The 22,270-nt window shown below is 39.8% G+C and overlaps 1 protein-coding gene across 1 annotated transcript; it reads right to left on the minus strand.

Annotated features, from left to right (window-relative positions):
- Window positions 1-169: 169 nt before the first annotated feature.
- On the minus strand, window positions 170-20,073 carry LOC129097920 (sodium- and chloride-dependent GABA transporter 3-like). The gene is made up of 15 exons (XM_054606817.1): window positions 20,067-20,073; window positions 14,840-14,971; window positions 13,444-13,578; window positions 11,576-11,713; window positions 9,558-9,669; window positions 9,311-9,443; window positions 8,429-8,563; window positions 6,738-6,841; window positions 5,568-5,692; window positions 5,340-5,452; window positions 3,444-3,581; window positions 2,479-2,581; window positions 1,192-1,292; window positions 375-545; window positions 170-254 (listed from the first exon to the last, which is right to left on the minus strand). Exons 1-15 carry the CDS (start codon window positions 20,071-20,073, stop codon window positions 228-230), a joined length of 1,674 nt encoding a protein of 557 aa, XP_054462792.1. The 3' UTR covers window positions 170-227.
- Window positions 20,074-22,270: the final 2,197 nt, after the last annotated feature.

The following is a 22,270-nucleotide window of genomic DNA, read 5'->3' on the forward strand; positions in this document are numbered from 1 at the left end:
ATGCAAAGAACTTCCATCGCTTCCATCAAGAGATGAATCATGACCATATAACATTTAATAAGGAGCAAATACAAATTGGACAACAGTAATGTTTCCAAAATTTCACATACAGTAATCCAGAAGGACATTTCTAACTGGCTCATAACATGTCAGGGGAAAGGACTAACATTGGTTTGATTTCTGTTTCATTTAGAATATGTTCTTTATTTGTCAAGGGACCAACAGGATTAAGATCGCCAGAGGACCAACAGACGCTGTTGAGGAGAGAAAAAAAGGACAATTGGTCATTAAAATGATAATTTAATAAATATATATATAAAATGTACAAGCTGTGTTAAAAAAAACAATTAAGCGGGTTGTGTTAGTGCTCTTACCTGTCTGAGGGTGCCCTCTGTTAGGCAGATCTTGCCGACAGCCCAGATGGGTATAACAACCACAGAGGAGAGAGCCATGGCCCAGCCCAGATAGTAGGCCCAGTTTGGGTACACATAGCCCCCGCTGGATGTCAGGGGCTTGTAGTCCAGAAATGAGGTGATGAAGCAAACCTTGACAGAGAGGCAGAGGAACAAACATTAGACAAATATTCTGAAGACTTAATTGTGTTGCTTTTAGAGCAAGTCAGAGGCAACCTCTAGCTCACCCAGTAGGGAGTGACACTGTGCCTCCCATGTAAGACTCCCAGATACCTGGCTGGGTTTGATTCCAACCTGTGGCCCTTTTCTGCATGTCATCCCCTCTTACTCCTTTACTATATTCTAAACTGGTGATAGCAGGTGGGTGTCACCATAGGTCTTTTTTGGGGGTTCTTGTTTTGTATTAATGTTTTGTCTAGTATTACTATATGTGTTGCAATACAATTTGATCAGTGTTTTTGTCCAAAAAAACTTTTAATAAGCATATTTTCATCACTTGTTCCCAAAACATCTCTCTCATGCAATAACTTGTGTTGGACTTCTCTGGGGCTCTTTAATATTGTCTAGTTAGAAGTGATTTCCTAAGTTCAGAAAGTTGATAAAAAGCAGTTACATCTAGTTCTAAAATAGACACTTGATATATACTTGCCCTGGAGACACTTACCAGCTTCTTATTGTTGTTGGTTGCCTCACCCTAATTTTCACGACAGTTGTCTTCATTTCATGTCATTTCTACTTTGGTTCAGACTCTTGCAGCTGTTAACAGCTTCTAACTTACCAGGCAGATCAGAGGGGTGAAGTACCGCCAGCACAGTTTGAAAAGAATAGACGGCCTCTGTCCTGTCATTTCTTCCACTGCAACACACATCCGCTCAGCCCCTGCATGATTATCACAGTGTGTTAGGAAGGAGAGGACTTCCTGGTGTAGAAGCATGATGTGTGTCAGACTGTAACCACTTATTGAAATATGGTGGGTTTGAATGGACCCCAATAACCAGGTATCATTAATTACACTTTAGTTCAAAATGAAGACTTAATCTACTTGAAAGTTCTATTTATCTTTTAGTTTACAGCTCCTTGTTTTCCTTTTCCTTATGCTGTCATGAAATTGAGATTGGCTTGACCACAAATGCCCAAACAGCGATTTGTCCAGGATTCAAATATATATATTTATCAACTGATTTAAAGTTAAAGAAAAAGTATAAAAGCTTTAATTATATTTTCAAACGCCATTCTTATAATTTAACTAACAAGTTTTTCCTTACTGCTGCCCTATTTAAAGAGTTACATGCACCAAGAAGGTGTTTAAATACTGTCCCTGTTCTCAACTGCGTAACCACACAACAATATTGTACTGTATGATCACATTTATTCAATGATTATTTAAAGATTCAGCAAAAATTCAGCACCTACAAAAGGACATTTTTGGGTACAGGAACTCCGCAGAGGGTGTCAGACATGAACTGTAATCATTGATAAATTGGCAAAATCAATTATGTTCAATGACAACAATATATAGTGTTATGGAGGGTTAAGTACTGGACAATTTCTTGGCAGGGTGTAGTTTGCTGATTTTCAGCCATATCTTTTCCTTTCAGACGTATATAGTGTGACCAGTGACGTACTTGGTAAAGGGAGAACAAAGAGCTACATCAACTTTGGTAGCTGTGGGGTGCAATGCAGCGGGCTACATATGCCATCATCACTGATTGGACTTTCACATAAAGGTGGTGAAAATTCCCTTTCAGACACTGTTACTGTCACTACAACCTTGCCAAGCAACCAGCTGGGAATCCAGGAAGTCAGTGTGTCCGTCTTTCCACCCTTTTACACTATAGTCACAACACTTCAAGCTGTGGAATCCTCAAATATTAACACGATACTGGGTTGAAATTTAGACCCTTGTTCCTCCGGTGAAATGCTAAAGGTTTCCTAAAATGGTTCCCAGAAAAGTTCTGTGGTGAAGCTTCTGATTGGATAAATATTTCTTGGCTAGAAAGCTGGTTGGTACTATTACATCTGGTAAACAACAGAATACTCAAATCATGGTATTGATACCACTTACCAAAAGCCCAGCCAAAGGCCACACACTGGACCACAGACACAAATAATAAACATGATCCATTAGCACCATAGTAATCCACCAGCTGGAACAGGTACACTCCTCCCTGGACAGAAGAGGAACACATATGTAGTGTCACTTGAAATATGAGAATATGAGAATATGCCGAGTGTTGGCTGGTGTGTTTGGGTACATGATAAAACAACAACCTCTTATCAGCACATTACCACAATGCCAATGGAAAGTCAATTATGGTTATTTATAGTGCTGGACACACACATTTGAATTCAAAGTCCCAGTTGGGAGGAGGACAGGGTGGATGGATTTGTCAAACACAGGACTTTCACCCAGGAGACTGTTGTTTGTGTCCCATGTGAAACCAAAACAATTTTTAAAATTACAAAGGCTATTTAAGTCATTTTGGGGACTGCCCATGGTTGCGAGGGTCCATTATTCCGAAACCCCAATAGGCAGAAAAATGTCCCTTTGGACAGAAAGCGAATTTTGCCAAAACAACAAACAGAAGCCTGTGGCTAATTATCATGCAGAATGATGTCATTGGACCTTCCCAAGTTTCTTTCTCACTGGTGAAGGCATGACCTGCCAGTCGGCTATTAAAGTTTTGGAATAATGGTCTATCTGAACAATTTTATCCAAAACCATGAACTTTTCCTTCCTAAACCAATTAGTTTTGTTTCCTAAATGAAAATGTGTGTTGGTTAAAGAACCTAAACAGTTTCCTGTAGAGGAGGCTGTTAAATTGTTTTAGTGACCCTATGATGGTGGCCTTGCATGGTAGCCCTGTCATGAATGGGTGAATGATATGTAATTTAAGCTTTGAGCTACCGATTGTAAGTTGCTTTGGATAAAAGCGTCTGCTAAATGACTGTAATGTAATGTAGTGGTGTCAGTACATTCTGTGGTCATTCTATGTATTTCTGTGAGATCATGTTGGGTTACACAGGTACCTCAGTGGTGAGAGAGATCTGTATGATGAAGCTTATGGAGCAGAAGAAGAGGAGGAAGATTTCCCTGCGCCACGGCCTGCGCATCTCTCCTGGGAACATGTCAATCACTGACGATGTTATAGTTTCCAAACCTGAAAACTGATACACACAAACAGACAGAATAGAGAATACCTACCAAGATGTTACATCAAACATGCATTTTGATGAGTCCGATGATCATTTCATACAGTACGTAGCTGGTTTTAATTACTGGAAGAGGGTTCTCCCAAAGAAAACCTTTCAAAAAATGTGGGGCCTATTTTATTGGCGGGGTTGCAATCACCAATGAAACAGACTTGTTGACATCTTTTCAGCACAATGTCTTAGACTTAGTTGCGCTCTGCACAAAACCAGAGAGTAAAAGCAAATGAAAGTCAGGAAAACACCATAGTTGGACAGCTGACATGAAGCCATTGCCTGTGCTGTGCTTAGTGTGGTGGAAATCTTAGAGCTAGTTCCCTCGAGACAGAAGAAGTTTTGGCAGATGTTTTGGCAGACCAGATGTCTTAATCAGTAACATTTATTGTTTCTCGATCGAGGAGAACAGGGAAACACCATGTGTGAATCACAGCGTACTGCTACCCAATTCTGAAGATGGTGTCCTTGAGCACAGTATTTAACCTTCCCGAGACCAGCTAAGTTCCGCTATATCCAAATAGGGTTGGTTCTACATCAGCCTGGCATGTGTGAGGATTTTATTGGATATAAGATCTAAACAAGGAAACACATCTACCGTTGCTGTGCTAGCAACAACATAGCCTCTGTACAGTCTCTCTTATCCAGCGTCTCCAACCAGATGCCAGCCTGTTGAGTCTAAACCGAATACAGAAGGTTTCTAGCTGACCTTGGTCTACCAGCTGCCATAGCAAGCTCAGCCTTATCAGGCACATAGCGTGAGACAGGCGAAGAGAGACGGACAGTTGACCTGACCTACAGACAGTTACCTTTAACCTACATGAGGGAAGTTTAACATACAATAAGGAAAATTCCTTCACACTTAGTAATTCAATTCAATTCAATTCAGTTTATTTTGTATAGCCCAAAATCACAACTTTGTCTCTTTGGGCTTTACAATCTGTACACATGTGACATCCTCTGTCCTGGAACCCTCACATCGGCACAGGAAAAACTCCCCTAAAAAAAACCTTTAACAGGGAGAAAATAGGAAGAAAACTATGGGAGAGCGACAGAGGAGGGATCCTTCTCCCAGGATGGACAGAAATGAAATAAAGAGTGCAAATTATTAACATGGGTGAGACTGAACAGCCTTTTATGTTTACACCCATTACACCAAGAAAAAGAGCATATTTGGATGATCAGGGTGGCAAATTTGGTGACTCCAATTTTACATCTCCCACAGAAAATAACGTTTCCCCTTGGTAACATTTTCCATTGGTAAAAGAACAAGTCCTGCAGGACTCCAGGCCAATTTACTGTCCACTTTTGGGACACAGAACAACGGAACAAAGGAATTGACTATATCATGCAAAATTGAAATATATGCTAATGAATATAATATGCTCATTTATAGTAGTAAGGAAGAACGTAAAGCTTAGCAATATTAGATGCTCAGAGCAACTGCTCTGGAGTCACCCAGGAGGCCGCTGTCCATGTCCAATGTGAAACTAAAAGTTACGTACATAAGTTAACTTATGTAACAAACCACGATAACAGTTGATTGGTATCCTTTAGCAAGCATCGTTTATCCATGGTAGCAATTATTTTTTTATCTGTTAGTTGTGTGTGCAGTTAGGATTTTAAAACACCTTTCATTCTTAAATAAATTGAGCATTACTTTATATGTTAAGTGAATACTTTGTGCAGGACACCAACAGCATGTCACCTGTCTGGTCTTACCAGTGTGTCCAGTCCCAACAGAATGAGCATAATGAAGAAGCAGGCGGCCCACAGCTGGGGCAGGGGCATCAGGGCTACAGCCTGAGGAAAGGCGATGAATGCCAGTCCAGGGCCTGGAAGGACAGATGAGACATTTAAACTGTTGTCCACTCCTTCTGTTAGATTTTGGTCCTTTTCAAGTGTATATTTGATTCTTGTGTTTAAGCTGTAGGTGTGCTTTATCCATACCTGATTCAACCACCATGTTGATGGGAATTCCCTGTTTATGGGCCATGAAGCCAAGAACTGAGAAGACTGCGAAGCCAGAAACGAAGCTGGTGCCACTGTTGAGCAAACACAACCACAGACTGTCCCTGCAGACACAAACACAGAGCTGAGCGTTCAGAGCAGAATTGACTGGGACAATGTACTGACAGAACTGTCAAACAGACATCAGGCTGTCCTACTGTTATTTCTATGCAGAGCAAGACAGCCGGCCGGGTGATGGATACATACGAGTTGACTCTTTAGCTAAATTTGCACAATCACATCTCAACTTCAACTTTATGCAAATGAAGTCCTTCCATCGCAAAGCTGCAGGCCCGCGGAACTCAGATCAAACAGTCTTCATAAAAAATGAAGCGATATTCTGTTACTGCATTGCTTATTTCTCGACTCAAATGTTTTCAGAAACACATTTAAGTGTGACTCGACCCCCCCAGGTTGAAATCAGTTAAGCCAAAAAACAAGCACCACCCACCGGCCAGAGCAAACACACACTGTGGTTCGCGAAACTAGGCAGTGCTGATTAAAAGATAATCGATATTTGGTTACTGCATGGCCTATTTCTTCCCTCAAATGTTTTTAGAAAGTCATTTTAGTGTACTGTTTAGCTGTAAGACGAAAATGTTTATGACCTATGTTGAAAATAGTCGATCCAGAACCTGCCAGAACAAGTCAGACCGTTTGGGGTTCCGCATCTTCCGTTTGTTGGCAGTATTTGGTGTATCTCCAACATTAGACCCAATGTTGGGCAGACAGATACAGCCATTCCTTGTTCATTCTTTCGTTCTTATTGCCCTTAGATCTATCTAGCCATGTAAGTTTTAGTTATATCTCTGAGATTTATAAAGGTAATTAAAAAAGAATAAACAGCACTTCAACCTTTGAAGTAATATGAAACGGAGCATCAAGTATGAGACTAAAAAGACAAAAACCTATGTGCACATACCACATAAAGGATGTATTCAAGACTATATATTTGATTTCAGAAATGTGGGGACACAATGAAGTGACACAAACAGACAAACAAATTAAAAATATATTGTGGGGGCCGAAAATACTTGAACTGTGTTGTGCAAAACTCCAATAACACATCTTCTACAATGTATTTATAGAACTACTAGTCAAATGGCTTACTTGTAACAGTTGTTATTGAATTTGTTGTAGCTTCCCAGTGTGATTATGGTTCCTGATGCAGCACCATAGGAGAAAAGGACTTGACAGCAGGCCTCCATCCACACCTGATGAACAGAGATAAATAAAAAAATCACTTCTAATTAGGTTATCAGTATTCAGAATATGGTGTGCCACAGGGGGCTATTGTTGTATCCAAGGTTATGATATTGTAACCTCATATTATATAGTTCTATGAGGGCCCTCTACAAGACTCTATGGGTAATATAGTTGCGAGCACACATTCACCCTCTGAAAATCAGCACAAGAGTAGCCAGCCCACATGGGTGCAGACCCCATAGTGTACAGTACCAGTCAAAAGTTTGAACACACCTTCTCATTCAATGGTTTTTCTTTATTTTTATTTTTTATTTGTTTCTACATTGTAGATTAATATTGAAGACATCCAAACTATGAAGGAACACATATGGAATTATGTGGTAAACAAACAAATGCTCAACAAACCAGAATATGTTTTATATTTTAGATTCTTCAAAGTAGTTGAATGAGAAGGTGTGTCCAAACTTTTGACTGGTACTGTATAAGGCAGCACACCCCACTGCTGAGCTACACCCTTTCAGTGAGTGGTGTAGGAGTGGTAGGGCCATCTAGTTAGAGGCTTCCGCATATGCCTATAGAGCTAGGGTTACAATATTGTAACCTACCCTCTACTGGACTCTATGGGTTTAATGGGTGGAGCCCAATGAATGCACGCTCTGCTCTGCATAACATCAACCCAACCACAATGATCCTGACCAACTAAAGGTTAGTTGCAGCAGCCCACCAACTTTTTAAAAAAATAGTCCGCCACACTTTGTATGTAGGGGCGCCCAGCCTACCCAGGTAGTACGTAATTGAACTGGGTAGAGCCATGGCCTAATCCTGCAGGTGTCTAAAAGACAAGCGGTAGAAACCCTGCGCATACATAGAGATGTAGGTGTACCAAGCCCAGAAGAGAGTCAGGTTTAACACACATCCACTTTTTTCACAAGTCCTGTGTCGTTCCAGCAAGCACAGACCCTGAAAAGGAACCGATATGTCCAAGAGACTGCCACGCTGCCTGTAGAGTGTGCGCGGACCACAGTTGGTGGGTTTACTTCCTGCCTGCCTTAAAGCTTGCGAGATGCACTTACTCAGCCATCCTACCGGCGTTTCTTAGATAGGGCTTAACCGGCCGCACCATCCCAAAAGCACACAGACAGCTGCTCATTGTTTTTGATGGGGGCCTTGCGTTAAAACACAACAAATGCACAAACTGGGCAAAGTATATATAACTTTGCCTTCCTTTACCCGCATGGGGTGGAAGACCAAAAGCAATTAGCTGTTTAACGCTTGTCCTGAAAGAACTCTTTGAACAAGGGAGGGATTTGGTCAAAGAGAAAAGAGAAAAGTATAGCTCAGAAGCCAGGTGTGCTGCCTTATATACTGTTGGATTGACACGCTTTGATGCAGGCACATCCTGATTGGCCAGCTACATTGTGAAAAATTTCAGTGGCCGAACGCTTTTCCCTGATTGGAGGAGCATAGAGTCCAGAAGATGGAAGAGCCAATGTGAGTTAAATATACTTTTTTTTGGTTTGACAATTCAGGTTGATGTGACACTTAGTCACATAATTAAGTTATGTAAGTTGCATAATTTGTCTGCGGGGTCTCACCTGAAAGTCTGCCAGGCGAGAAGGATCTGGGTACAGGTAGTAGACCACACCCTGCCAGGCTCCTGGCAACGTCAACCCCCTGATCAGAAGTATGGCCAACGTCACATAGGGGAACACGGCCGTGAAATACACCACCTGCAAATTACAGTGGCTGTTTCACAAATTGCTGGCCAAATACTATCACTGTTTTAAGTTAAAGAAACCCTGCTCCGATTGTCCTGTTTGTAGTGGATTGAAGAATGAGTTCACTGTTCACTTCAACAGTCCAACTGCTTTCATGTTATGACAATAGGGCAAATGAAAAAATAAAAACCATGTTGGAACTTGTTGGAAGCGTTTGCATTTTTCCAAGATGGCTATCCCCCAAGGTTTACACTGCAATGAGATTGTGAAATATTGTCGATAATGATAGCCTTAATAATGATAACGTGCAACGTGTTTAGATCTACTGCTGCTATATCTGTCACTATGGTAGGTGTCTCTAACTCCCAATTTTCTTCATTTGGTAATTACAACTAAACTGAATTATTTTAGTGGTAAATAAGTACATTTCCTGTACAAAGTTTTAGATTTCGTATTTTCATGTCAACTACCGTATATCTCTGCTCTACTAAAATTCTAAGAAGTCATAATGCGCAAAAAAAAGACATGACTAGTTTGGACCTTTGAGTTTTTAAGAACAAAGCTTGTCAAACCTCAATTTTTGGCCAATTTTGAAAACCCTAAGATGCAGGACACAAAACCAGGTCTCCAATGTCAGAGTTCTATGTTTTCTATTATATCTCCTCCTAAACACATTTGCTACAGATAATTGGCAGTATATATCCTTATTATATAGGAGACATGTTTGGCACTTGAATCCTCACAACAATGTTACAAGACCTTTCCTGTGGAGCGGACCCCTTTCCAGACGCAGAAGTAGCAGGCCACCCAGCAGGCCAGGAGACATAGCAGCAACTTCCACTTTACTGTACCAACCTCCTCTATTCCCCCGGACATGGACAACACTTCTCTCCTGCATGGGGATAACAAACAGTCAATGATGATGCCACGCATGATGAATGATCATATTTGACTGCTGCCGCCCCATGTCATTTTTTATAAGCTTGATGGGACAACACTGACTCACTCCCAGAACAAAGAGACTGAAGACTTGGGCAGATTTCCAGCTGTCCAGTTTGACGTCAGGTTGCCACTGTGTTTTGCAGTCCAGTTTGCAGAGGTGAGATCCACACAACTATCTGTTGAAATGAAGGCTATTACATGTTAATCTCCATGTCACACAGTTACTGAAATAGTCATCATAATGTAACATGTAATTTGGTTATTATTTTCAGTCATGAAACACAGCATGTGCCAACAAGCAGGGATTAATGCAGGTTTTTAAATAAATCAGCTTTGCAATTTTTGTATGTGGGAGGTAAAGCATTCAACTAGTCAGGTCTCAATGATGCAGATAATGAATCCTGGGTGGTAACATATAAGTAATAACGTTTTCTACAGGCCACCTTAGATGCAAACAACTGCTATTTTTTTGATAGCAGTTGTTTGCATCTAAGGTCACATATTTAGCTAATATAACTTTTTCATGGCATTTAGAAATGTACCCTGCGTTTTTAGAGATCCATTAGGTATGAAAGAAGACCACCCTCCCAATTTTTTTGCACCATCTATCAAGAAATGTATGTTCCAAAAAGCCGGTCAGATTTTGGTCTTTATGTAACGTCCTATGGGGCTTGCTTAACATAGCACTACCTCCAAGGTGACTTTTGTGTTGGCACCTCCTTTTTAATAAATTACTAATTTATCGCCAAGTCGTTGTCTGTCAGATTGATTCAAAAGGTTGGAACTATAAGGTCAATGAAATCAGGACTTACGCCTGAGATATTGAGACTGGATAATTTGTTACCAAATTATTGATCGTATTTTTATTTGTTTCTTCTATTCAGAAGTGGTGCCCCGCAATTTTTTAACGTAAGCAATATTTTAATTTTAACGTAGTTATTAACAATGCTACACAAGGATATGGATTATAACAATGTAGAAGGGCAAGACACTCTTGCTTGATTTCACAGTTTTCCAGTCGTAACATGGACCCGATTGTGAGTCACGTCAGAGTGTAACTGTCCATGAATTAAAATGGGCGTATGCCTCAATTGTGTTTAAAACTGTCTTGCAATCTATAACCAAGTTGAGGTTATTTCAGTTATTTCAAATACATAAGTTATCTGTCCAATCCAATCGATTCAGCATCCTCCGAAAACTAAATTGTCTGAAATATTTCATCAAATTCGATTCACCACTTGTAGAAATATTGCCTCATCATTTTGAATTTGCAAATGTTAGAAATGCTTTCAGCATCCTCAATAACCCCAAACCTTGTCTTAATTGGCTTAATAGTTGCTAAATTATTGCCCATATATGTAATGCTATTTGATGCTAATCATGCTAATTGTGTAACTTGTCCCACATTCGCATGTTAGCATCTGGCAGTTTCTAAATGTTGGTGACTAAATCAATTCATTTATAACATAAAAACTTAGGGTAGGCCTCCTCAACATGCCCGGGTTCACATTAATGGCAAGATGATTAACAGGGAGAAGCTGAGCGTGCTAACAGTCAAATGCATAGGTCAGTCCCTAACGTGACTATTAGTTTACATACTTTATTCACAAGACTTATTTGTACCAATTGACTCCTGTCTCATAACTGTCTGCAAACCATGTCTCTTTTGAGGAACAGTTCACACTCTGACAGAGGAGGATTTTTCAAAGTGAAATGGATCAACACAACTAGCTTCTGACATTTTGGCTCTCTGTCCCCTCAAAGGTCGGTACTGTCAAAAAGCTTATGTTCACCAAATTTGAACAAATTCACTTCACTTGTTAAATGACCTTTTCACAGATTCATAGTTGATTAAACTGATGTTATTTTCTTTGTGCATAACAGCTAAAGATTGAGGTATTATATTCATTACAAATATCTTATAGGCAGTACAACAGTCTCACTGTCACACGTTCAATGTGTTGAACGTATAACAATAATGTTTCAAGTCAGACCAAGTAAGTTTGCCGTCAGGACTCGGGTGCTTAGACATGAGACTAACATGTTAAATGGCTTTCAGATTATGCTGTATGCCATACTGACCTGTGTTCCAGGGATTGTTGCATGTGGCCCATGGCAGAGGGTCTCTGAAACAATAGATGAGGTAGAGGAGGGCCCAGGCCAGGATAATACTGTAGACCCTGGAATAAAGCTGGATAATAATGATAGAATAGCCAGTCCCTGGAGGGAGAGAACATCCATTAGACAGGTTAAACTGTATTTTCATATATAGCTGAGAAATATGACCATGGCAACACCTTAATAATACTGTGATTAATGTCTAGGTATATTATCAAGTTCAAGCCAACCTAAGATGAATGCAGCTGTTCTTCTGTGTGTTCTTTTTCAGTGTGGATATAGTGTATCAAACCTCACATAATTTCCTAAAAGTCAATATCAGAAAGCCCCTAGACAGATAACACGGGCGTGTTTAATTTGATTTGTTCCTTTTTTTAACTTCAGTGGAGGTAATGTGAGACTTATTAAACTTTTTAAAGTTTAAAGTGGTCCTATTATGCTTTTACACTTTTTCCCTCTTCTTTAGTGTGTTATATCTTTTTTTGTACATGTAAATGGTCCGTAGAGTGTAAAACCTGAAGTCCACGCCTAAAAGGAGTTACCCTCCGTCTCAGAATCACTGCTCCTGAGCTGCCTGAAATGGCTCGATTGAATTCTCTCCTTCAGTTCCATAACTTTATAAGGTCATAATGTTACGGAAGTGACGTAAAACTCCTTCCGGCTAGTTTGGCCTTCAAACAACAAAAGAGAGAGATGGAGCTGAAGCTCCGGAGGAAGAGTTTTTTGAAATGTGAAACATTGACCAATCACAACAGAGCGGGCTAGCTGACCAATCAGAGCAGACTTTGCTTTCTGGAGGGAGGAGCAAGCTCTACAACAGAGCATTTCAGAGAGAGGGTGAGAACAGGTGCTGCAGGACAGCCAGGATGAGAAAAACAAGGTGGAAAAAAGAACAATAGTGCCTGTTTAAAGTCCTGAAAATAATTTAAATTCAGTACCTAGTCATCTGTGGCAAAAAGCAAAAAAGCCCTTTCCCAATTTCCAGCAAGACACAAATTCACTTGTTCTTGATTACATTGAAATAAGCATTTTTCAGCCATCTCAGACTGTCTTTCCTAGGGTGTAACTTCGCTGCAGGTGTTATTTGTGTCGGTAACAGCTAGGGGGTGCAGGTCGTTGTGTGATGTTGCATTCAGAGCGGCTGAGGTGTGTCAATGTTGCCTTATCAAACCTGCTGTGAAAAACACACTCAGGTCGTTGGTCAAATGATGTCACTCTACAGTGTGATGGAGAATGGTCTCCTGTTGCTGGTTATGCCCTGCAGGTCTTTCAGCACAGAGGTGGAATACTAGTTTTCATGCTTTTCATAGTGGCTGTTCTTTCCTACTACGATCTTCTTCGTCAGTGTGTTCACGACCTGGCAGTACAGGGTTCTGTCCCCACTACTGTGGGGTTCTGTCCCCACTACTGTATAGCTAAGTTTATAGCTGCTGTATCATTAGGTTCAGCAGGGATGTACAGTTGGATGTCATCTGCATATCAGTGGAAACATGCATTAACTATGCTCTCTAATGGTGTGGCCAAATTTCAGCATGTGAGAATAATAATGGACCAAGGCAGCTCTCTTGTTCAACCTCAGAACAGTTGTCATGTTTTCTCAGACACATAAGGTAGAAACAAATAAATGCAGCTATATAATCATGATATTTTAACCATGTTGTTGTTGTGGATAATCAAGTAAATTGTCCTGTTTCAGTCACTGTGGTTGAATGTGTTTTTTCCTATGAATAATGTTATTTTTCTAACTTGAACTAACAGAATTTGTGAATGACATAATGTCTTCAATGTAAAAACTCAATGTATTCGATAATAAACAGCTGTGATGTGGTTACCCTGTGCCAGCGGGCAGATCTTGGTCCAGCAGGTGAGAGAACCCTCCTGTGTATACTGGCCAATCACAGTCTCCAGCAGGAAGAGTGGCACGCCACACAGCACAGCAAAGAAGCAGTAAGGCAACAGGAAGACACCTGCACACACAGAAATACACCTGCTTTACAATGTGATAAGGTGACATATTGAGTGAGAGTGGTTTTAAAGTGTTTGATCCAATGTAATGCTTCCACTGACAGTTATTCTCTTTGTGGATTAATCCTGCAATTACTCTCCTGATAATCGATCAACCGACATCCTACCAACTAGGGTCCCTGCAGTCCCCAGATGTTTTTACTTGTTGTCATATCTCACAGCTGCTTTATTCAATCATTCCAATGTTTCATGAATATCAATCTTTTTTCCCCCTCATGCATATCATTTTTTTCTCCATTAGTGTGTAATTGAAACCCAATGTATTCTTCAATACCTCAGGCCCACACTGGTCACTAGACTTTTCCCGACCCTCATATACGTTGTCCTTGATCACAGTGAACAAGCAGAAAATGCAAAGAAACCTTACGTGTTACTTCTCGGTAGATACATGCTATACCTCTGCAAAGAGCAGGCTGTTAGTCCTTACTCAATGTTCAAGGATAGGACAAGATAAGATGTTCTGTTATCTTCTGAAGATGCTATTTTGACCAGTTCTAGATAATGTGTAACTCATCACATCTCTGATCTCATGGTTTTTCAGTGTGTATAAAAACTTACATGTCCTGTGCTAATGGCTCATTCACTCCGCTCATTTATTTGTCTGTGTATTAAGTCCAATCTGCAGATGCTGAATTAAACTAACAGTAAGACAAGATTATTTTATTGAAATTGGCATCCTGAGGGACCCCAGTTAAAAGCATCCATTTGCAGCTAATTAATTTTAATAGATACAATAGAATAGATGCATAAAGTGTTTAAGAACAGATTAAGAAACAGTTAGCTATCAAGTTGCCCACAAATTTATTTATTTTAGTCCCAATTATCCATCTGGCTAATACGGTGAATTCATACAGAGTAGGGTATTAGTACAAGCTTTTGTAAGATGTCCTTTTGAATGATTACTTTTCATCTCATGTATTCACAAGTGCAACTTTAATTATGCCTTTAAATAAGATATGGTTAGATTAGTTAAACTCATGTAAAAACATTTTCTATTTTACATTTATTGACCTGGCCATTCCTTTACTCAATCCACATTCCAATTCCCTTAAAGACCTTGCGTTCTACTTCAGCAGGTGTGCTGCTTCATATACTGCAGTTGCAAATAGAGAAATCAATAACAGATTAAAAGACGTCATTAGTGATTTTCATAAAAGGTGCAAATATTCTGACAGTATATGGGCCTTGCGTGTTGCAGCTTACCTCCTCCGTTCTTATAGCACAGGTAGGGGAATCTCCACACATTGCCCAGGCCCACCATATTGCCGGCTGCTGCCAGGATAAATTCCCTTTTCTTCCCCCACTGTTCCCTCTTTTTCACATTGGTCTCCATCTCTGTGTTCCCTCTCCAGTCCCACGATCAGTACTATCAGTACACACCCCGTCAGCCTGGTGTTACACTAATCTGTAGACAAAATAGTCTACTGACTGTTTTCACTGAATGGGCATGGCTGTAGGGCAGGAAGTACTCGTTAGTTTAACCCTGTGATAACATGTTTTACAAAATGTTATTTGCCGTTTGAAATTAGTTATCTCATTCAAGGTAACAGGGTTTGGCTCAACTGGAAACAAGTATTAAGTTTGTATGAAGAACGGAGAAAGTGTTAGCAGCATTTTAAAGTTGGAACTGGACAAAGTGGCACTGCTGTACATATACTTTACATAATGTTGGGTAATATAACCTTCAGCAATACATCACAGGGTTGTGAGTAAAAGAAGATAGTTAAGTAGTGATATAAGATAATTGTAAAAAATCAATAATGAAACAAAGTAGTGAAAGAAGAGATAAACATTTGTTGAGTATTTTAACTAGATATTTTTCCTGTGTTGATATGCACCAAATGCACACTGTTGTTTCAGCATTTTATAATAATTCATAAAGCAAATTAATATATATAAATAAGTTAGACATTACATTACATTACATTACAGTCATTTAGCAGACGCTTTTATCCAAAGCGACTTACAGGAAGTGTATTCAACATAGGTATTCAAGAGAACTACTAGTCACCAGAAGTCATAAGTGCATCTCAGAGGACAGTTTGAGAAGACATTTAAAGTTGTGACTGAATATAAGAAGTGTTAGATCCTCAGACAGGGAGGTCACATGAAATATGATCAGGATAAGTGCAAACTGAAAGGCAAACGAGGATTGTCTCAACTTGCGTATAATAGTTTAGACACAGGAGGAAAATGGATACTGGATGAGGAAACAATCTTTTAAAATTATAGTATCCATAAATAATGAAAGTGAAGCCAACAACTTAAAGGTGCATTAACTATCCTCCAAACTCGCCAAGCTCACTGCCCCTTCACCTGTCAGTGGATCACACACTTCCTGACAGACCAGAGGCAGCAGTTGGGGCTGGGGCAAGTCACATCCAGAAAATCAGTACTGGCGCCCCCCAGGGATATGTACTTGACATACTGCTCTTCTCCTGTGCTCCCTTGTTTGTTTATCTCTGTGGCCGTTTCTCAATATGTGAACTTCTCTGTACTTGTGTCCTCGTGAACTTGTGAAACGTCATCTAGCGCGGCCCAAGTACTGTTCCAATACACAAGTTCATCCAGCCAAGTACGGTCCAGATACCCGGAAGTGTCCTCGCTCCGCCCATTATATCGAGGATGCATCGGAGGAGACTTGTGTGGACTTTGGACAGCCAAGTATCCCAGAATGCATTTCACCAGCAAACAAGAGCCGACAGTAGCGGAGACGGCTCACAACTGTCAGTTATAACTGTCTAAATACTGCTGTTGTTGTGTAACGGAATTTAGTTTTAACATTTTTTTAAGCGAGAATGTAGTTGTTAAGACTTAAAATATGCGGTCAATTTATCCAGATAGAGCCTGTTTGAAAAAAGCGCCGACGTTTGTCGGAGATATGAGAGGACCAGAGAGGAGACCGGGCGGTGGTGCTCATGTAGCCCGCTGACAGCAGCCTGATCTCGGCTAGGCCTCTCCAGATGTGCCGCTGGCTCCGGTGTCTCTGTGGTTGTGGTTGCAGATGTAACACAAAACATATACATATTAATATTTTTATATTTTCTAAATGAAAACGAAAAAAGGCAGGGTTGTGTTTTATATCATATTTCGTTTTATTGTCAATATATATGACTGAAGATAACCGGAGTAGGCGGGACCGACGAGCTGAGTTGGTGACGTCGTGACGTTGGTGACGTCATCAAGTTCGCTGCTGTTCCAATTGCAAAATGACCGTACTGCGTCCTCCCATCCTCGGGAGTTTGTACTCCCGAGTCGAACTATCCAAGTATGAACTTGCAAGTTTGCAAGTCCATACTTGACCATACTTGGTATTGAGAAACGGCCTGTGTGTGTGTCTGTGAGGTGGGCGTGTCACCCCTCTCACTCTACCCAGCTCCCTCTCACTCTACCCAGCACACCTGCTCCAAGCCACACACCTGCCTTCAATCTACTCATCAACTCTGCAGTATATCAACCCCGGTCATCCACTCACTCAGGGCCAGATCGTTGCATTTACGTCAAGACCTTCCAGCAATTTCCCATGGACTGATTTCCCGTTGCCGACCCTGCCTGCCTGTCTGGACTTCCCTGCCTTGCCTCTGCCCCGGTCAACGACTCAGCCTTCTGTCCCCGACCCCGAGTTTAGCCTCCGCATCCTCTGGTTTCCGTCTGCCTGATCCACTGCCTGTTTCCCTCTGAGTCATATCCTGCCTGTCTGTCTGCTGAGTTCTCCGCTTTGAATAAAGCTCCAGAACTTTATCTGACTCCTGGTCGTTCTGCGTTTGGGTCCACACCACAATCCGTGACACTTGCATATGCATATGTACTTGGCCAATAAAGGTAATTCTGGTTCTCATGGGTCTATACAATATAAGAAATTGGTAACAAAAAAAAAACTAATGCGACCAAAAGGCTGAAACTCTGAGAAAAGCTCAAAATAATCTTTTAATCAGTTTTTACTGTGTCACTAAACTGGGCTTGTAAGAAAGACAAGACCGAAACCCATATTTATATATTTATTACAGTGTTATGGTTATGTGCCCGCCAAGAGAATTGGTTTAGTCTCACCCACATACAGCCAATGATAATGTGTCACGTAATCTGTAGCTGCAGGACCCCGAGGCGATCTGCCAGCCAGAGCACATCTGTTAAATACACCGGCATTGCTCAAAAATGCTACTTCCTCTACCAAATCTCTTTCCTTATGTCTTTGAAAACATGTCGAATTCTGCATTGACTTTTCAAATGATAACCTCAGGAAAGGTTAAGAATTAAGATAAGATAAAATAAATAATCCTTTATTAACGGGAAATTTCAGGCTTACCACATAAGTTAAAGTGCACACAAGAGACATAGTAAAGAAAGACAAGATAAAAAGTTGCTATTATTTAAAAAAGTTAACCAAGGAAAAAAACTATTTTAACTATTATTTTTGCACGTGTGAACTTTCATTTTGCGTCATTTTTTTTTGTGTTGATGTTTACATCATCCAGGCAGGATAACTTGTTTATGTTTATCCATACCCACCATCGATAGAAGTCGGAGTGCCTAAAAATACTTTTTTCCCTACTCCAACCTTTGAGGGTTTTTTCCTCTCCTGCCATTAATAGAGTAGTTAGGCACAGGGGTGTGTACCTGTGACCTCTGTCAGGCCATAGTCAGGAGACTTGTTTTGAGGATCCACAAAACCTTACAATTGTCGGGTCGAATGCAGCCCACAGGACAGAGAGCAGATGATTGAAGGTTTTGGCAGTCACCATGTTGTTGTCTTTATTGAACCAATAAACAGAAGCGATTTGTAATGCAGAGGAGTGACGTAGAGACGCCGTCTCTGGTACCGACTTGGTAGAGACCTGTCAATCACAGTAGCCCCGTCCTAAAGCATACCCTGCTTTATGGTCTATTTGACTCTAAATGGACCATAATTTACTAAATGAACAAAGTCATGCTGTATTGGAGAAGACTTGAAACTAGAGATTGACACCATAAACTCATGTTTACAATGTTTACTGAGGTAATAAATCCAGAGATAAGTAATAATAATAATAAAGTGTGCATTCTTTAGTGCTTTCTAGTTTCAAATGGACAAATTGTCATGTTTTTCATTTTGACCATACATTTGGTACACCCACATGAACATGGTAAAAAGTTAAATCTTCTGTCTTGAATTTTGGTAGTGTGGTTAACTCTTAGTTTACATTTGTATTGCAGAATGTCCCTTACTGTCTGGCTCTGTGTGAGATCAGCTCCCTCTTCTGGTCACAGTGTAAAGTCACCTCATTCGTTCCAAGTACTTATAATATCTGAAACTGGCTTTGGTGAGGATGAAAGCCTTTAAAAGCCATCAAGGATTTTTTTTCTTCTTCCCAAAATGGTTCTGTAGATGGAAATGATCTGAAATGTAAACATTTATGTAGATATGAATCAACAGGGGCAGGTTGAAATGATAGAAGCCCTAAGGAGAAAGACCAGACGCTGCAGTGTGCTCTGAAAAAGGACTGGATGGAGCACTGAGTTTATAACGTCACAGATATAAATCTGCTGTAGTTTGTCTTTGTTCTCCTCCAGTTCTTTTCACAGTGGAAGAAGGGAAGACATAAAAGTAAATATTATTCATTTAAGAAAACAATTAAATCACTCAAATTATTTATTAAAACCCATTTTACAGACCGGCTTTTATGTGATGTATTTGCTTTACTGCTTTATATTATTATTGATATTATTATTCTATTTTACTTAATTATTTTCTTTACTTATTTTCTTTCTGAGTTTCTTTTATCAGATTGATTGTTTTTATGTTTCATCTATACAGTTTAATCTGAGTTTATATTTGACCTTAGTTTGTCTTGCTTTGTTGGGCCTCACTGTTTCTGTTGTTTTATTGCCTTGCTTTAGCTGCTTTGTTTTTTTTTCATTTGGATGAACATAATCACAATCCCCATATTAGTCACATTACTATTAATATTCCCTGTACCATTACGCTTATTGGCTTTGCTTCTACCCTGAAGCCCTTTTTGCTTTCTCGCCTCGCAGGTTTCCGTGAATTGTTGTGGTACCTGGACTGTGGTCGTGCCTCCTGCTGTGACCCGGCTGACACCCACTGCTACTTTGATTATTATTATTATTAGTCACATTACTATTACTATTCCCTATATCATTATTTTAAGTCTACTATAGTCATTGCTGCGTTTATTATAAGTAGTAATTCACCCCTCTCTCCTCTTTCCATTGCATTAATAGAAAATGTTTACACCTGTTTTTTTTTTTAAAGATTATTGATTCCAAAGATGTCATATAATCTGGTAAACTTGTTGATGAATCCACCTAAAATGTCAGAGATGCACCTCAGCTCATCTCTCTAATTTGAAAAGAGAAATTGTGCAACATTGTGCAAAGTTAGGGAACTGCAGCACACTGTGTACTGCAGATGAACTTTTCTACCTAGCACTGCCCATGAACTTCTGCTTTCTGCAGAACTAGAGGAGAAAGCTGTAAAGCATAGGAAGCAGTATTTCAAAGTATTCTTTTCTTTTATTTGAATCATTCAGTATCGATGTATTTAAGTTTTGTTCTACTCAATACATTTCCATTGATTTATTACCTATTACTGATTCAAGAGTATTTTGAATCATTTTGAGTCATTGTTTTACTTTTCATTCTTTGATTTTTATTACGAATGATTGTTCATTTAATGAAGATAATGTTAAAGTGATTTTCATTCAATGATTAATGTGTAATACTATATACTCTTGAGATCACAATAAGTTAAGATGAGTTAATGCGCACCTTGGATTGGTGCAAAAACGTTAACCGTTTAAAGAAATATCTGGGCCGAGGTCTCCTACAGGAAGTGTTAGCTTAAAGGAGCATGTCAAAGTGTAGAAGTATGTACACAGCTTTATCCAATGATTTGATGATGTTTAGTTATCTACCATATATGGACAGGATGTCAAAGATGCTGGAAGAAAGAAGTATAGAGGAGGAGACTAGAAGGGAAGTGAGTTATTCGAGGTCGGTTTCGGTCCGAGGCTTAGCCTTGATCCATTTTTGTAACCTCTAATCTTCTTTTTATTGTAAAAACCAAATAAAACTGGTTTGTATTTTGCACAGTCCAGTCTTGCTCATCTCTGAGGGTTCCTTCGTAGTCTCCTTAAGTTAAGAGAGCTCTTTCCCTGAGATAGGCTGACTGGTAAATTGTTCTAATTTGGATAACATACTTGCTACAAGCTAAGGCTAAAATGGATTTTACTTGGTTGGCTCTTCTGGGTTAGCATGCCTGTTGTTGCATGTCATTATAGAGCTTAGACATTAGATGTTGTGTTAATGGTGAAGCTTTGGGGGTCAGATTGGCATCCAAATTGAGGGTGTCAGTGCCAAGGTCCTGAAGCTGACGAGCGAGGTTCACAACCACACAGGGTTCCTCCTCCAGTGGTGGCCCTTTAAATAGGTCCACCCCCATTCGTGCTGCAATCATCTATTTTTTGAATAGCTTGAAATATATGTTCTTAACTGGGAAAATTCACATGAACGCCCCGTCAAGACAAAACACGACAACTGCTCATGTGTAGTTAAGCAATAAACTACCACACATCTTCTTCATAGCGTCAACATTGTTTTCCCACATTACAGCTTAAAGCTCATCAAGACACCAAAATTGGAAGATCCTTTGGGAAGAACGACTTCCCAACTCGGGTAAAGGCACCATCCCAGGAGCACATGAAGTGTCATTCTAGTTTTCATATAAAGTGTTTGTGTCCAGCACAGATCTTAATCCGTGCTCGCTGCCTTTCCAAAACTGTTATTGGGCCTACTGCTGGCAAACATCAACTTCTGCTGCATGTCTGGTATCAGTTGCTAAGGGGTTTTGGCAGGCAGTCGTTTCTTGCTAAAATCTCCCAAATAAAATGACAAAAATAAGTCATGATGTTCAGTTTGATTACAACAACAAGAATAGCAGGTCAAACCATCTTTACAACTTTTGTAGCTGCTGGCTAAACATTGTGTGTGTGCATCTTTACTTCCTAAATGTCAATGTAATGTAGAGCAGGTTCAGTGAAAGTGATTCACGTGGCAACAAAAACAGGAGCGCTCTTGTTCTGGCAAAACTCCCAGGATTCAGAAGGTAAAATAAAATGCAATTTCATTGAGAAAATAAAAAAAGAAATGTGTTGATGTTATAGATTGTGCATCACCAAATGGTGACGGAGTGGCGGTTCTATCTGGACCAGTGACCAAATTCTAATACATTAATAAAAAATAAATTATCCTCACGAATCAATGTTTCATTGGTATATTTTTAACGACAGCCATTGTTTCACCTAATTGAACCAATCAAATCAATTATTTACCGTGACATTACATTTTTAAAGACTAACCCTATTTTATGGTTGATAGTGTGAAAATGTCATTCAAATGTGAAAATGGAAAAAGCATTGCAGCCACTTACAATTACATTTCAAGGCTGTCACATAGTTTCCCTGTCAGTCATTCTCATTTTACAAATTCTCACATTCAGATATGTGCATGCAATTTCATACATTTTTTCAAATGCACACAAAAAGTGTGTTTTCATTTTTTGGAAAGTTAATTGTAACATTTTGGTTGACCAAATATATGTGTTCAGTTGGGGCTCCACCCTCGCCGGGTGCAAAA

Source organism: Anoplopoma fimbria, chromosome 11, assembly GCF_027596085.1.
Source record: "Anoplopoma fimbria isolate UVic2021 breed Golden Eagle Sablefish chromosome 11, Afim_UVic_2022, whole genome shotgun sequence".
Lineage (NCBI taxonomy): Eukaryota > Metazoa > Chordata > Actinopteri > Perciformes > Anoplopomatidae > Anoplopoma > Anoplopoma fimbria.